This window comes from Eleutherodactylus coqui, chromosome 6 (assembly GCF_035609145.1).
Source record: "Eleutherodactylus coqui strain aEleCoq1 chromosome 6, aEleCoq1.hap1, whole genome shotgun sequence".
Lineage (NCBI taxonomy): Eukaryota > Metazoa > Chordata > Amphibia > Anura > Eleutherodactylidae > Eleutherodactylus > Eleutherodactylus coqui.
In genome coordinates this window covers 97,977,384-97,993,684 of record NC_089842.1, presented here as the reverse complement: position 1 = coordinate 97,993,684, position 16,301 = coordinate 97,977,384, and the positions used below count along the sequence as shown (strand labels likewise).

Below are 16,301 nucleotides of genomic sequence, written 5' to 3'. Positions count from 1 at the left end.
TGTGTAATGATTACATATCACACAGCATTATTACCACACATTACATATCACGTATTATACATTATTACCACATGATACTCCACCGTCCATTGCTGTCGCACCTCACACTCTGCATCCGAGTATATGGCTCAGGAGGAGGGGGTCAGACATATCGATCATCCCCTGGCCCCCACACAATCACCTCAGAGAGCGGCAGCCATTTTCCAGCTCGGCTGCTCATCAGTTCCTGATGGGATGTTATTAGCTGAGGAGCTGCTGGGAGCAGCAGGCAATGATGGCAGGACGGCTCCAGGGCCCCGTCTCTCTGCGGACAGTGCAGGCCTGGGAAGGACAGGAGAGCGGTGTTCTCAGGGTACTAAATGATATAATCTTCAACCCAATCTACTAACATAAGACTGATGGCTCCTCCAAGACTGGAAGAAGATGGCGGAGGGAAGAGTGTCCTAACAGTCATACAGGGTCATACTGTATCCCAATGTCCTCATGTCTCTGTGACTGAACTATACCGCCATGCCGAAGTTACTTTCTAAGGGCTCCTACGCACTTGTGTTTTTTTAACGCTGCGATATCGCTACGTTTTTTTAACGCAATTGTCAATGCGACTTTCCAATGTTAAAAACGCATCGCACAAAAATAGCAAAGCACAAACTTGTAATGCGTTTTTAACATTGGAAAGTCCCATTGACAATCGCGTAAAAAAAAAAACGCAAGTGAGTAGGAGCCCTGACTCGTCCTCATTAACCCTTTCTAATCCGCTGTCTGAGGTCTAAAGACATTCTAATTGAAGGATGTACAGCTCCGATGACAGAAGATGTTCGGCAGGGTATTCTTACTGTTAATTACTGGCTTCTCTGTTGTCGGGGGCCTCTCCAGCATGCCGCTTACCGCAGTACTGGCTCTAGCCAGCAGATGGCGCCATTGTATAACGGCAGAAAGTGAAAGCCCCCTAGGAAACCCTGAAACCAAAATTGGATTGCAAAGGGTTAATAGGTGAAGAAAAAGCAAAAATACATTTTTTGGGAGCAAGAAACCAAAATCAGCATCCTACTATATACCCCAATAGTCTTATTTTATAACTGGACTGATTATCCGTTGACTAGCCTGTACCCCAGATCCTCGTTATTATGCCCCAGCCAAGAGACCCAGCTCTGTGCTATACTTGAAATTCGCCCTATATATGGATTTTGTCAGGTTTATACTGATCGCTGCAGTAAGACGCTAAACAGATGACTATTGTAAGGGGCTACCCATAAGCAGTGCCATCTCAAAGCGGGACAAAGGGGTGTTGTCAGGGGCGAAGCTTATAAAAGACGTAGGATTTTTATCTTCATCATTATAAAAAGTACAGGGCCGGTTCAAAAAAAACACAGGGAGCAAATTCCGCAGCATTTCTGCATCCAAAAAAAAAACAGTCAAAATCCATACCATTGGTGCAGATTGTGACTGGAAATCAGCTGCATATCTGCAGTTGATTTCATACGATGTGGCTCCCCTTCACCTCCTCTGTAACTTTCCCGCTGTCAGCGCTCCCCAGCTTCCGGTTTCCAGCAGCATCACCTGACCAGCGGCGTCGCACCTCACCAGGCCACTGGGAACCGGAAGCTGGGGAGCACTGACAGCGGGAAGCCCTTGGAGGAGGTGAGAGGGGAGCATCGCTGCGTATCTGCAGCTGATTTTTAGTCAAAGGCCTCATGTCCACGGGGAAATTAAGAATTAAAATCCAGAGCGTTTTTCCTGCACGCGGATCCGCACCTCATAGGGATGCATTAGACACCCGCATGTAGTTAAATACCCGCAGATGTCATTTTCACCTGCAGGCGCGGGTCCCACATGCAGGAAAAAATCCGGACATGCTCCATTTTAGTGCGGGTCTCCCGCGAGAACGGCTCCCGCAGGCTTCTATTGAAGCCTATGGAAGCTGTCCGGATCCGCGGGAGACCGGTACCAGAATTAAAACTCACCTGCTCCGGACGATGCGGTTCTTCCCTTCTTCGCGGCTGGATCTTCTTTCTTCGGCCCGGCGGATGTGCCTAGCACATGCGTGCAGCACGCTGCCGGCGTGCCGAACACATCTGCAGGGGCCGAAAAAAGAAGACCTGGCCGCGAAGAAGGGAAGAACCGCACCGTCCGAAGCAGGTGAATTTATTCTGATTTTAATGCCTCATGTCCGCGGGGCAGGAAAGACCCGCTACGGATTCTCCATGGAGAATGCGTAGCGGGCCTGATTTTCCCCGTGGACATGAGGCCTAAATCTGCACCAACGGTAGATTTTTGACTGTTTATTTTAGCTGCAGTAATTTGCTTAAGGTATGCTACCACGTGCAGAGCAGCCTCAATAGTAATAGTAATAAACCATCCCCAGCAATAGTAGTGACCCTCCCCCACAGTAGCCCCAGCAATAGTAATGACCCCCCCACAGTAGCCCCAGTAACAGTAATGACCCCCCCACAGTAGCGACTCCCCCACAGAAGCCCTAGCAATAATAGTGACCCCCACAGTATCCGCAGCAATAACAGTGACACCAGCAATAATAGTGACCCCCCACAGTAGCCCCAACAATAGTAGTGACCCCCCACACAGTAGCCCCAACAATAGTAGTGACCCCCCACACAGTAGCCCCAACAATAGTAGTGACCCCCCTCACGGTAGCCCCGGCAATAGGAGTGACCCCCTCACGGTAGCCCCGGCAATAGGAGTGACCCCCTCACGGTATCCCCGGCAATAGGAGTGACCCCCTCACGGTATCCCCGGCAATAGGAGTGACCCCCTCACGGTATCCCCGGCAATAGGAGTGACCCCCTCACGGTATCCCCGGCAAGAGCAGTGACCCCCTCACGGTAGCCCCGGCAAGAGCAGTGACCCCCTCACGGTAGCCCCGGCAAGAGCAGTGACCCCCTCACGGTAGCGCCGGCAAGAGCAGTGACCCCCTCACGGTAGCGCCGGCAAGAGCAGTGACCCCCTCACGGTAGCGCCGGCAAGAGCAGTGACCCCCTCACGGTAGCGCCGGCAAGAGCAGTGACCCCCTCACGGTAGCGCCGGCAAGAGCAGTGACCCCCTCACGGTAGCGCCGGCAAGAGCAGTGACCCCCTCACGGTAGCGCCGGCAAGAGCAGTGACCCCCTCACGGTAGCGCCGGCAAGAGCAGTGACCCCCTCACGGTAGCGCCGGCAAGAGCAGTGACCCCCTCACGGTAGCGCCGGCAATAGCAGTGACCCCCTCACGGTAGCGCCGGCAATAGCAGTGACCCCCTCACGGTAGCGCCGGCAATAGCAGTGACCCCCTCACGGTAGCGCCGGCAATAGCAGTGACCCCCTCACGGTAGCCCCGGCAATAGCAGTGACCCCCTCACGGTAGCGCCGGCAATAGCAGTGACCCCCTCACGGTAGCGCCGGCAATAGCAGTGACCCCCTCACGGTAGCGCCGGCAATAGCAGTGACCCCCTCACGGTAGCGCCGGCAATAGCAGTGACCCCCTCACGGTAGCGCCGGCAATAGCAGTGACCCCCTCACGGTAGCGCCGGCAATAGCAGTGACCCCCTCACGGTAGCGCCGGCAATAGCAGTGACCCCCTCACGGTAGCGCCGGCAATAGCAGTGACCCCCTCACGGTAGCCCCGGCAATAGCAGTGACCCCCTCACGGTAGCGCCGGCAATAGCAGTGACCCCCTCACGGTAGCGCCGGCAATAGCAGTGACCCCCTCACGGTAGCGCCGGCAATAGCAGTGACCCCCTCACGGTAGCCCCGGCAATAGCAGTGACCCCCTCACGGTAGCCCCGGCAATAGCAGTGACCCCCTCACGGTAGCCCCGGCAATAGCAGTGACCCCCTCACGGTAGCCCCGGCAATAGCAGTGACCCCCTCACGGTAGCCCCGGCAATAGCAGTGACCCCCTCACGGTAGCCCCGGCAATAGCAGTGACCCCCTCACGGTAGCCCCGGCAATAGCAGTGACCCCCTCACGGTAGCCCCGGCAATAGCAGTGACCCCCTCACGGTAGCCCCGGCAATAGCAGTGACCCCCTCACGGTAGCCCCGGCAATAGCAGTGACCCCCTCACGGTAGCCCCGGCAATAGCAGTGACCCCCTCACGGTAGCCCCGGCAATAGCAGTGACCCCCTCACGGTAGCCCCGGCAATAGCAGTGACCCCCTCACGGTAGCCCCGGCAATAGCAGTGACCCCCTCACGGTAGCCCCGGCAATAGCAGTGACCCCCTCACGGTAGCCCCGGCAATAGCAGTGACCCCCTCACGGTAGCCCCGGCAATAGCAGTGACCCCCTCACGGTAGCCCCGGCAATAGCAGTGACCCCCTCACGGTAGCCCCAGCAATAGCAGTGATCCCCTCACGGTAGCCCGAGCAATAGTAGTGATCCCCTCACGGTAGCCCCAGCAATAGTAGTGATCCCCTCACGGTAGCCCCAGAAATAGTAGTGATCCCCTCACGGTAGCCCCAGCAATAGTAGTGATCCCCTCACGGTAGCCCCAGCAATAGTAGTGATCCCCTCACGGTAGCCCCAGCAATAGTAGTGACCGCTACTGCCCTGCCTTATCGCTTATACAGCGATCATAGGCATTGGCACTACAGGACGCCAGTGTCTTGCGTCCTGTTGCCATGGCGACAGGCCGGGCTCTCGCGATAACATCGCGTGACCTCGCTGTAGACACAGAGGGAGCGCTCCCTCTGTGAACTGTTTCCCTGCTGCAATCTACTTAGATCGCGGCAGGGAAGGGATTAACAGCGAGGGGCGCGTCTCCGATGCCCCCCCGCTGTTGCAGCGGAAGGCCGGCTATCATTGACAGCCGACTCCCGCTGCGGGATAGCGCAAGTTCAGTCATGATCTCGCACTATCCCGATGACGTAAAGGTACGTCATTTTGCGGGAAGTACCAGTCTGCCATGACGTACGTCATGGGGCGGGAAGGGGTTAATTTAAATGTATACATTTATTTATTTATTTTAACTCCATTGCTCTATAATATCCTGGAACCTGCATCACCTCCACGTGACAATCTCTCACAGGAACCACAGAATTCACCCTGCTGGTTGAAAGGGGTGAATTCTACTATGGAAATCCATAGTAAAGGCCCATTTACACACAAAAATAATCTTTCAAACGATTGAAAGATTAGCAGTTGGTTTGCATAAAGTACTAATGGGAAATAACGCCCATTAGTACTTTATCAGCTTCATTTGCATGCAAATGAGCCTCTGGGTGCTGTTGCAGAACTCAACAGGTGGTATGAGCTATGCAATTAGCTCTATTTTTCAGCCATGGGCTGCTAAAAGAATACAATGTAATCTCTAGGTCATGTGGAGATAACAGCCTGTGGTCTGAACGATGGATTTTAAGCACACTTAAAAATCATCGTTCAGACGAAAATTGCACGATGGTAGCATTTACACATAACAATAATCCAGGATTTTAGGCTAGATTTGCACCAGAAGACTATTCTGTCCTCCAAAATAAATGGAAAGGAACAAAAACCAGATCAAACGAGGACCAGCGTTTGCAGCTTTGGTTTCTGTTTGACTAAAGTCAATGGTTTTGTCTGCCATCTTCAGCGATTCGGATAGAACCCTGGGATGGAAAAGCTGGGCACATACTGTACCCAGCCTAAGAAGGGATTGTCCCTGCTTAAAAGGGGTTTTCTGGGACTATTGAAGACCAATCCTTAGGATAAGTTATCAATATCTGATCGCTGGGGTCCTTTGCTTGGGACCCCCACTGATTGAAGAGGCCATGGCACTAGGGTGAGGCTTGCTCTTCTCAGGCCAGAGATGTCATGTTCATTTATCCCTTGGCCTGTGAGAAGCTCATTCCCATTCAAGTGAATGGGATGGAGCTGCTATACCAGGAATCACTGCTATGAAATGTACTGTGCCTAATATACAGTGAAGAGGCAGCAGCACTCACCAAGTCCTCAGTCTCTTCAAACATCTGATTATCAGGGGTCTCCAGCCCCCCACTGCTCTGACATTGATGACCTAACCTAAGGATTGCTTATCAATATTAAAGTTCCAGAAAACTCGTTTACCTCTGTGACTATGTGAATGTAAGCAAGGGGATTTGGAGCAGTGTAAGAGAAAAAAATAGACCTCTAAACACTATAAAGCTATAGGATGGGATTAATAAGCACTGAAATAGGGACCTAGAAAAGAAAATGTTCAAAAGGTGGACATGCATTGTAACAGAATAGCATTTATTTGCTACAATAGGATGGTATACTAGTAGCTGACAGATCCAGTATTTCAGCAGATCACAGCTTTAAGCTGCCCTCTGCAGGACAGATGTGGGTAATGCGGGATAAAAAGACAGTCCTTTTTTTGCCTATGCATTATGATAAGCAGGTGGAAACTGAATAGATTACAATAGTATCGCTTTATCATTTGCATAATGTTTTTATTATATAAAGCAATGCTATAATGTAATTGGTTTGTATAATTGTATTGTTTACATTCACTGTACATGTGTGCCCCAGATAACTTTTGCATCTTTAGTGACCTGCATGAGATTACAGTGTGCTACAGGCCTAAATTCATCCGATCATTGAATGAAGAATTACAGGGTGGAGTTTGTGAACTGATTCATCTGTAATAGGCAACATAGTTTCTGTGGACTGGATTTCAAATATTAATATGTAAATACCGTTTGATGCAACAAAGTTACATGACGCAAGTCCTATATCTACAACTCATACAAACACATTACAAGAGAGGGTACAGGGGGATACAGGCGTGGAAGGTGTGTTATGGACACCAAATATGAGCCTTTTGGGTGGGAGAGGTTGTCAATGCTGCCTCATCTGGCTGCAATTTTGTGCTTAAACAATTTTAGGCATTTTCCAGGATCGTAATCATGGGCGTACGAGATATCATTTAGTCAGGCAATTTCATACAACACGATTGCAGATCAGGTAAAAAAAAATCTAAACAAGATTGCTGGATTTTGTTATATGACCCCAAATATCAGTAATACCTGCAGGTGATGCGGATCTGGATAAACCTGACCGTAGTTGCATTTCAGTGGCATGTGAATTGATATAGAGTCCCACATTTTAAAGAGATCCTTCCTTGCTTTTGATAAGCTCTTCTCAGGAATTACATTTTTCTAGTATTTCCATCTTTTAAAATGCCAGCAGATCGCTAAGCCCCACCAGTACTGTGAATGTTGGGGGTCGACCTCTGACACCCCCCACCCCATTGAGCCAGAGAACTAATGTAACACTATGGCATGGCAGCGGTCCAGCTACTTGGCTGTGCGCAGTAAATGCAGATGGACCCATTTATTTGATATTTACATCGTGCTGCCAGGTCGTGGTTTATGTCTGAGATTGCAACAAAACTGCTGTTTTTTTAATAAAAATGCTGTAAAACTGTTGCATTTTGCTGCAGTTTTGCAGTAAGCATGGCAATAAAGCACAACTTGACCACATCACGTGAATATAGCCGAGTTCAAGCAATTTCTAAATGTTGCAAATAGCCCTCATATTTTTCTCTAAAAAGGGGTCGTCAAACGAAAACCATTATTCATAGTGGGTTGCCTAAATTGCCTCCTAACAGTCTGGTCAGAACGGCCCAGGTAGCAACAATTCCTCGAAACGACCATCCAGCTTCTCACATCCCAATAATTCTCCCCTCTCAGACTCTGGTAACGGGGTGAAATCTCTTCTCTGCATTGTAGAGGCGTCTAAGTGGTCAACAAGCTCTACACAAGCGAACAGAGAGGTCCACTTACCAGGCCATGAATGGAACCACTTTTAGGGCCTCAGTTGACAAGACCGTTCATCTAATCACGCTACAACTCTAATCATTTGCATAAATGCCTAAGGCTAACTTCACATTGGCGAGCGCGATATCGCTAGGAGAAACTCGCGGAGTTATCGCATTTCTGCTCATACAATGTGAAGTCGTCTTGCTTCGCTGCAGCCTACGTTTTTCTCACACAATTACAACAGGAGTTCCTGATGTTGAAATTAGAGTAGTCCTGACCCCCCCTCCCCCCTCTCAAATCTGTAAATACTGTCCACCTGTGCAAGATACTGGACTTGTCCAGTTTGGGTTTGTGGAGTAGTGTTTTGAACCTTCTTGTCTAGTGCTTTTTTGGGTTGTGTCCAGTCTTGTCTCTCCAGCGAAATGCTGTGCTTCTCAACCGGCTAATTTCCAGGGCCTTTTCAGAGCGCCAGATGATGCTCGGAGGTGCGCCCCAGACTAGGAGAATGTGGATGCATCTTCTAGTGGACCATCGGCTTCTCAAAGGTTATTTTCAGGGGCTGTATGGAGACCTGTGCCACCACCCTGCCAAATTTCTGGCTTTCTCCAGGCTTACAGTGACCTTCTTTGATATCCTTCTCGAGAAACTGCATCATAATCTTACCTATCAAGATACTAATATATGGAGGTGTGTTTCCGCGGAGGAGCGACTTCTTCTGACGCTAAGGTATATACGTTTGAAGGGCACTGGTGTATGTGTCCAAAGGGTTCTTTCCATTTCTAGGCTCAACCACTGCTGTCTATTCTGTGCCTTCATTTCTTGCCACTGTTCCTCAGTTCAGTTTAACATTGCATTTTTATCTCTGTATTCCTTGTATCTGTTGTTTCTTCCCACTGGTGTTTGTAGCAAACCACTTCCCTTTTTTTTTCTTTTTTGATTCAGTGTAGTTTTCTCTAGTTTTATTATTTTTTTCCATTCCCATGTAAGGGGGTTTGCATAACCTTTTGGTTTTGACTCTGTTTGAGTCATGTATTTGCAATGCGGCAGTGCAGGGCGCATATGGGCAAGTTTTTAGTCTACAGGGTTGGATGTGGTGTGTTAGGAGATTGTATTGTCATGTTGGGGGAGGGCGGTGACTGACCCATTGAGTCTAACTTGAGACTATCCGCTTTGGGGCCACCACAACTGTATTACCACTCGGGAGCCCCTAGCCCCCATTGAGGAACCTACAGTTAATGTATACCATCTTTTTGCTTTGAGCTGTTGGCAATACATATTTGCCTACACAAAGTGATGCTGGGCAATTGTTAGAGAACTAAACACACTTCTGGCTTTGGAAAAGTCTGTTTCAGAGCGCATGGCAGCAGACTTGGGCCCAGCACTTCTGCTGTTAGGGTCCATCTTTTAAACCCAGCTTTAGAATGTGTTGAAAATGCTCTCACTCTCCTTAACCCCATTGCCATTGTTGAACGTTATGTTGGCGGGTTAGAAGTCTGTGTTTTTTTGGGCGCTCCCTGGACTATACACCATCCAAAGTTCACATTGCTGTATTTTGGATTTGAGCCAAAGGCCTAGGTAGTACCCTTCCCACTGTGCTGCCACTCTGCTATTATACATCTGTAAGGCCAGGGTCCAGGGGGCATTTTGGTCACGAGTTTGTCAGGATGGCCGAAAGTGTCCTGTATGCATCTGAGTTTTGTTTGTTTTTTAACTGAGGGGCTAATTTATTATCCTTTTTTTCAGATTCCTGGCAACAGGGAACTCTTCTCCTCACTTAATTTTGAGTTCCCTGTTGGGACTTTCCACACTATCGGGAATTGTGCACAACTCCTGTGAGGCCATCTGGAATAGAGTACAGGGGGAAGTCTTGGGAATCACAGAAATAAGTTCTCTGTTAAAATATAACTTTTAATAGATAAATATTAAAATAATTGGCCAAAAAGACAAGACACACATATAAAGACAACTCCCATAACTATGGTTAATATTAAGACTCCATAGCAGATGGGCATCTGCTCCAAACATTAGGGAGAGTTCTCATAAAAGTGTTGAGCTCAATCTCCTACTTGATGGTGATGTATAATAAGGGATCGGGACTTTCAAAACTACACTCTCCTCATTGAGGTCATTTAATGAAGAAGTCTCTCAGTCAAGTTCTGGGTACTTCTTGCTGTATTACTCCAGCTGTAATATCAATATACAGTACGCTAGAGATATATAGTTCACTATTGATAGTATCTAATATAATGATACTTCTTTTACATGCGAGCACACACTCGGCCACATTTTCTTACATCACAGTGCACTCAGTCGATTTTCGCCTTACAGTGTTGATGCATACGGATAGTCCTTGCTCTCAAGCTGAAGTGCACCACTGCTAGTGCCGATGCTGTTAGCCCTGGTAGTATCTGCTCTTGCTTTATATCAGAGCACACTCCGTATCATTAGTCCACAATGCAGCATACGCACAGTAGGTTCTCCTCTATTACTGACGACGCATAATGATAGTCTTGGCTCTGTGGCTGAAGTAAACCACTGCTAGATCTGCTCAGTATCTGCTCTTGCTAACATTAGAGCACACTCCAACACATACAGTAGGTTCTCACCTATTACTGCAATGTGCACCGATAGTCTTTGCTCTCTGGCTGAGATATAACAATGCTAGTGCCTGTACTGATAAATCTGCACTGTTACCCCTAATAATATCTGCCCAATATCATCAGAAGCTGATATAAGTTACTCTAGTATAAATACAACACCACCAGTAAAGATAATAGAACCAGCAAAATAACAAAAGCACCATCAGCCCTGATGGTGGACTGGTGGTAAAAGTGATAAACCACCTTAGCCCCGTGCAGGCTCGCCGAGAAGATACCTCCCCCATTAGGGGCTCGGTCCAATCAACCAATTCTGGTCTAATAATCACACTCACGGACATATTCTAGCTAGAATTTGCAGTGCGTTTTCAAGCAATAAGGCACTTGGCAGTGCCGAAATGCATTGCAAATTCTTATTCTGACCCTTTTAGCGAATAAATATGGTATTAACCATTGAGCTGCTGGGAAGTTTACTTTATCCCACCTTGATCATTGGAACGCAGAGTCCTTTTTTCCTAAATTTGGTCCACATAATCCTTAAAGTCAATGCAAAAAAAAATAATAGAACTCACAAACAGAATGAACTCTGCTTTAGAACTTGAACCCAATATCACAAAAGACATAGAACACTCAGAGAAAAGCCGAGAAGGATAGGACCTCCTTCAGACCCCTAAGCTGACAGGAATCCAGCCTAAAGATCTATGCAGTTTCCTTGTGCAGCAGGTGATTGTCAGAATCCCCTCTCCTCCCATTAGGCCGAAGCAATGCAATAACTTGAAATCTAATCAGACTAAGGTCATTATTAGGCTGCATTCCCACGAGCGTATATCGGCTCGGTTTTCACGCCGAGCCGATATACGTCGCTCTCCTCTGCAGGCAGGGGGGGGGGGGGGGGGGGGGAGGATGGAAGAGCCAGGAGCAGGAACTGAGCTCACGCCCCCTCTCTGCCTCCTCTCCGCCCCTCTGCACTATTTGCAATGAAAGGAGGCTGGACAGGGGCGGGGCTAAGCTCCGTGAATTAGCCCCGTCCCCGGTCCGCCTCTCCCCATTGCAAATAGTGCAGAGGGGCGGAGAGGAGGCAGAGAGGGGGCGGGAGCTCAGTTCCTGCTCCTGGCTCTTCCATCCTCCCCCCCTGCAGACGAGGACGACATATATCGGCTCGGCGTGAAAACCGAGCCGATATACGTTCGTGTGAATGCAGCCTAATCATGAAATTGACACATGTGGACTGCCAAGGGGGTATCTGGTTTCGCTTAAGCGGGGTATACTGAAGGGGCAGTTTCTGCATTTACAAAGAAACAGCGATGATCATGATTTTGAGATCAAAGCGTCTGACCTTAAGAGACGATTTAGGAATCGCGCTATCCAGATAAACTTCTCCAGAAATCAACAGAGGGAGACCTTGAAATCAACAGAGGTAAAACAAAAAAATGACCGTTCTATTAGAATTAAACTACGATGCACGCAGTAGGGATATTCATTACATCCTTAAAAGATACTGGGATATCCTGCGGGAAGATGCTGATCTGGTGGATGTCGTGCCACCTTATCCATCCATCACGTTTAGAAGGGGCTGGAATATATACTTATCTTAACAATTTTAAACACTTTAAATCATAAACCCCTTAAAGACAAGTCCTATTTTGAACCAAAGGACACAACGATTTTTGGGGGGGATTTTCATCTCCACTTTTCAAAAGCCATAACTTTTTTATTTTTCAATCGGCATGGCCATATCAGGGCTTACTGTAGTTTTAATTGTCACTATTTTGGGGTACATATGATGTATTGTAAAACTTTTTAGATCACACTTATCCCTTTTTTTGGGGGGGGAGGGGGAGGGGCAAAAAAACAAACAAAATAACATTTTACCTGTTATATATATATATATATATATATATATTTTGCCATGCAGGATAAATAGTGTGTTTAATTTATTGTACAGGCCATTATGGATACAATGATACCAAATATGTAGGATGTAACCCCTTAATAACCAGCCTATTGCCTTTTTACATCCTAGCTTGCCGGGCCTTAATCCCTGAGGACGTAGAAACCCATTTCCTGCGGGGATCAAGGCTCTGCAAGCTGAGAACGTGATAGCTCCATGCTGCTGGCTCATGGAGGCATCCAGCAACCTGGAGCTGCTATTCCTGGCCGCAGGATCCCTCCCCCAGTCACATGATTGCCATTATTTACCGAATGCCAGCGATCATATAAAAGTGAACAAAAAGTGAAAAAAAGTTAAAGATTCAGCTGCCCTGATGGATCGGATCCAACAGAGCGTCTGAAAGTACTCACCTACCTCCTGCGTGATGTCCCACACCGTCCTGGCCTCCTGAGTAACTTTGGCGCATGTGCCCATCAGCAAAATGGCGGACGCAAGCGCTGAAGCTGTGGAGGGCCCGGGAAATTTAAAGTCTCCTTGCTACTAAAGGTAGCGGAGAGCTTGAAAAAGTGACCGTGGTCCGTAGTGAGTGCTCCCCGGTCACCTGATCACCGTTATCCAATTGATAATGGCGATTACGTAAAAGTTAAGACACAGTTGAAGTTTGATGCGCCTTTCGGTTTGAGCACTGTTGTGCATATGGACTTAGTATTAGGGCCACAACGGGTAGGTTTCTGAACACAGGTCAAACGGGGCTATCCATTTTGGGGTGAAAGTCTTCATTCAGATGTGTACTGTACAAAAAAAAAGTTTTTAAAATGACACAATTGTCAAAAAAATTAAATCGTAATTTTTTCCATCTGCTTTGCTCAGATTCATTCAAAAACTGTGGGGTAAAAATACAAAGTACACCCCTAGATGAATGCGTCTAGTTTTCAAAATGGGTTCATCTGTGGGGGTTCTCTGTTGTTTTGGTCGCTCAAGAGCTCTACAAGTGTGCTATGGGGCCTAAAACACCTCCAAGCAAAATGTCTGTTCAGAAAGCCACCAGCTGCTCCTTTCGTTTTGGGCCCCGTTGTGCATACGGACATAATATTAGAGCCACAATGGGTATGTTTCTGAACACGGGACAAACAGGAGAATCCATTTTGTGGTACAAGTCTTCATTGATATGAGAGCTGTACAAAAAAAACTGTTTTAAAAGTGACATAATTGCCAAAAAAGTGAAAATCGTAATTTTTTTCCTCCTGCTTTGCTTAGATTCATTCAAAAACTGTGGGGGTCAAAATACACAGTACACCCCTAGATAAATTCGATAAGGGGTCTAGCTTTCAAAATGGGGTCATTTGCGGGGGTTCTCCATCGTTTTGGGCGCTCAAGGGCTCTACAAATGTGCAATGGGGTCTAAAGCATCTTCAAGCAAAATGATTGTTCTGAAAGCCACCGGCTGCTCTTTTTGGTTTGGGCCCCGTTATGCATACGGACACAAGATTAGGGCCACAATGAGTATGTTTCTGAACACAGGACAAACAGGGGGATCCATTTTGGGTGCAAATACTCATTTTCATGTGCACTATAGAAAAAAAACTTGCATCTTTTAAATGGCATATTTGCAAAAATATGAAATTTTATTTTTTCTCCTCTAAATTGCATTAATTCAAGCAAAAAAAAAATGTGGGGTAAAAATACTCCTGACCCCCCTCAGTGAATACATTAAGGGGTGTAGTTTTTAAAATGGGGATATTAGTGGGGGTATCTATCATTCTGACACCTACGAGCCTTTGCAATCTTGGCTTGGTGCCGGAAAACAAATGAGTACAGAATAAAGCAAACAGATGGAAATATATATCTTATCAAAAATTTATGTAGTATGTTTGCACATATTTGAGATATTGCAGTTGAAAATAGTGGCGAGGGGCGGGAGCTCAGTTCCTGCTCCGGGCTCTTCCATCCTCCCCCCCTGCAGACAAGGACACCGTATATCGGCTCGCGTGAAAACACAGCCGATATACGGTCGTCTAAATAAGCCCTCAGGGTTAGTGTCAGCAGATTTTTTTCTCCCATTCCCCCAGAAAATAATAATAGTTTGCAAGTTCACCAAAATGGTGTTAATGAAACACACAACTCGTCTCACAAAAATAACAGCTCTTATATGACTATGGTCGTCCCATGAAAAATATTGTTTTTAGTTACATCCAGCCCATAATTATAACCATTCCTGGTATTTACACCTAAAATGCTTCTGTATCCAGATATTCCAGACCCAATATTAGAATAGCATCATCTGCCAACAGGCTAGGTACTTAATGGGGTATTCCATGACGTCTTAGTTTTTTTCTACTGATGACTAACATTCAATGGCAGCTGCACTCACAGCACTAACCATGAGCAGTTGCACTACAGCAAGTGCTTTCTGTACTGACCACAATGACAGTGGCCCCAATAAACAACTGATTAGCGGGGATCCCAAACAGTAAATCCCCGCCAGTCATCAATAGAAAAAATAAAGTCCTGGAAAACCCCTTCAACAGAAAACATGACAAAAAACAAAAAGCATACAATTAAGGGCTTATTCAGACGACCGTATATCGGCCGGGTATTCATGCCGGCCAATATATGGCGTCCCTCTCTGCAGGCGGAGGAGGCTAGAGGAGCCAGGAGCAGTGCACTGAGCTCCCCCCACCTCCCCCCTTCGGCACTATTTGCAATAGGAGGGGGCTGGACGGGGGCAGGGCTAAGTCATGCCACTTAGCTCCACCCCCAACCCACCTTCTCTCATTGCAAATAGTGCAGAGGGGTGGAGGGGGCAGGAGCTCAGAGCACTGCTCCTGGCTCTTCCAGCCTCCTCCCCCTGAAAAGGGGGACACCGTATATCAGCCAGCGTGAATACCCAACCGATATACGGTCGCCTGAATAAGCCCTAAATAAAACAAATAACATTAACAGCACTGGTAAGAAAAAAAACAGGAGCATGTTACAGAGAAATGGATTATAATAATGGACTTTAGCACTTTTCTATATTCATTCAGGGTGCATTGAGACGACCGTATATCGGCTGGGTATTCACGCCGGCCAATATACGGCGTCTCTCTCTGTAGGGACGAGGAGGCTGGAAGATCCAGGAGCAGTGCTCTGAGCTCCCGCCTCCTCTCTGCCTCTTCTCCACCCCCCTGCACTATTTGCAATGAGAGGAGGCGGGACAGGGCGGGGCTAAATTCCAGGAATTAGTGTGGTTTCAAATGCAGTAAAACAGCACCAAACACCCCACTGGCAAAATCATTAGTGTATTTTTGCCATGTTGCCAGTTAAAAACTACAAAAACACACATGGTCTTGCCAACGGGGTTCTTGGTGCTGTTTTTGCCAAATCCAAACCAGTAATTAAAGCTTAACATTAAGTATAGGGTGTTTTAGTATCCGCCACTATTTAGCAACTGGGTGTGTGTTTCAACTTTGTAAAAGTTGATGTTACCACAACATCCCGATGTACATGATCAATCACAAGGATTTATTGGGATCACATGTCTATTACATGGTAACAGATAATTACCTACTTGCTATACGTTTTGTAGAAATTCCACCTCACCAGTCTGGGAAGTTCTGCTGTCTCCCAGCACAGATCAGTTTATACCTGACAGACCATTATGGCTCTCTGCCTGCTGTCTCCCAGGTGTATATTAGTCCAAATCAAGCACATGTGTTGTGTTTCCACAGCAGGTATGCTGAGGCCTGTTCTATTAGACTAAATGAAGCACGCGGTGTACTTCCATAGCAGGTATGCTGTCTCGTCATGCTATAAAATACAATTGTTTGGGCTTTTCAGATGTCTTGACACAAAGTATCAAAACTTGTGGAATCGTCTAGTTGCTTTAGGATGCAGTCACACAAGGAGGTTTGGGTTCTGTAACAACTGCATGCATGTGAATGCACCCTTAGTGAGCCTTGAATGTGGACAACGATGTTGATAAGAAGTCGTGACCAGAAGGTATGTGAGTTGGGCTACATGGTGACTTTTGTCACTCAATATCCGGTCTCAGTCGGCGCACAACAAAAAAGAGGACTAGTTTGTCTGCAACTTGCTATTGTGTAACTAGTTTAGGCTTGAGACTATGC

General features: G+C 47.1%; 1 protein-coding gene across 3 annotated transcripts in view; it reads left to right on the top strand.

Moving 5' to 3' along the window:
- The first annotated feature begins 15,930 nt into the window (after positions 1-15,930).
- Positions 15,931-16,301, top strand: part of KCNJ5 (potassium inwardly rectifying channel subfamily J member 5) — a 116,436-nt gene continuing 116,065 nt past the window's right edge. For 2 of the 3 annotated variants that reach the window (XM_066607246.1, XM_066607245.1), the window contains exon 1: positions 16,070-16,173. In XM_066607246.1, the coding sequence (XP_066463343.1) occupies positions 16,135-16,173 (39 nt within the window). In that variant the 5' untranslated portion in view covers positions 16,070-16,134. Of the gene's footprint in view, positions 15,964-16,069; positions 16,174-16,301 lie in introns of those variants that run through there. The other variant, XM_066607247.1, reaches the window with a different exon arrangement.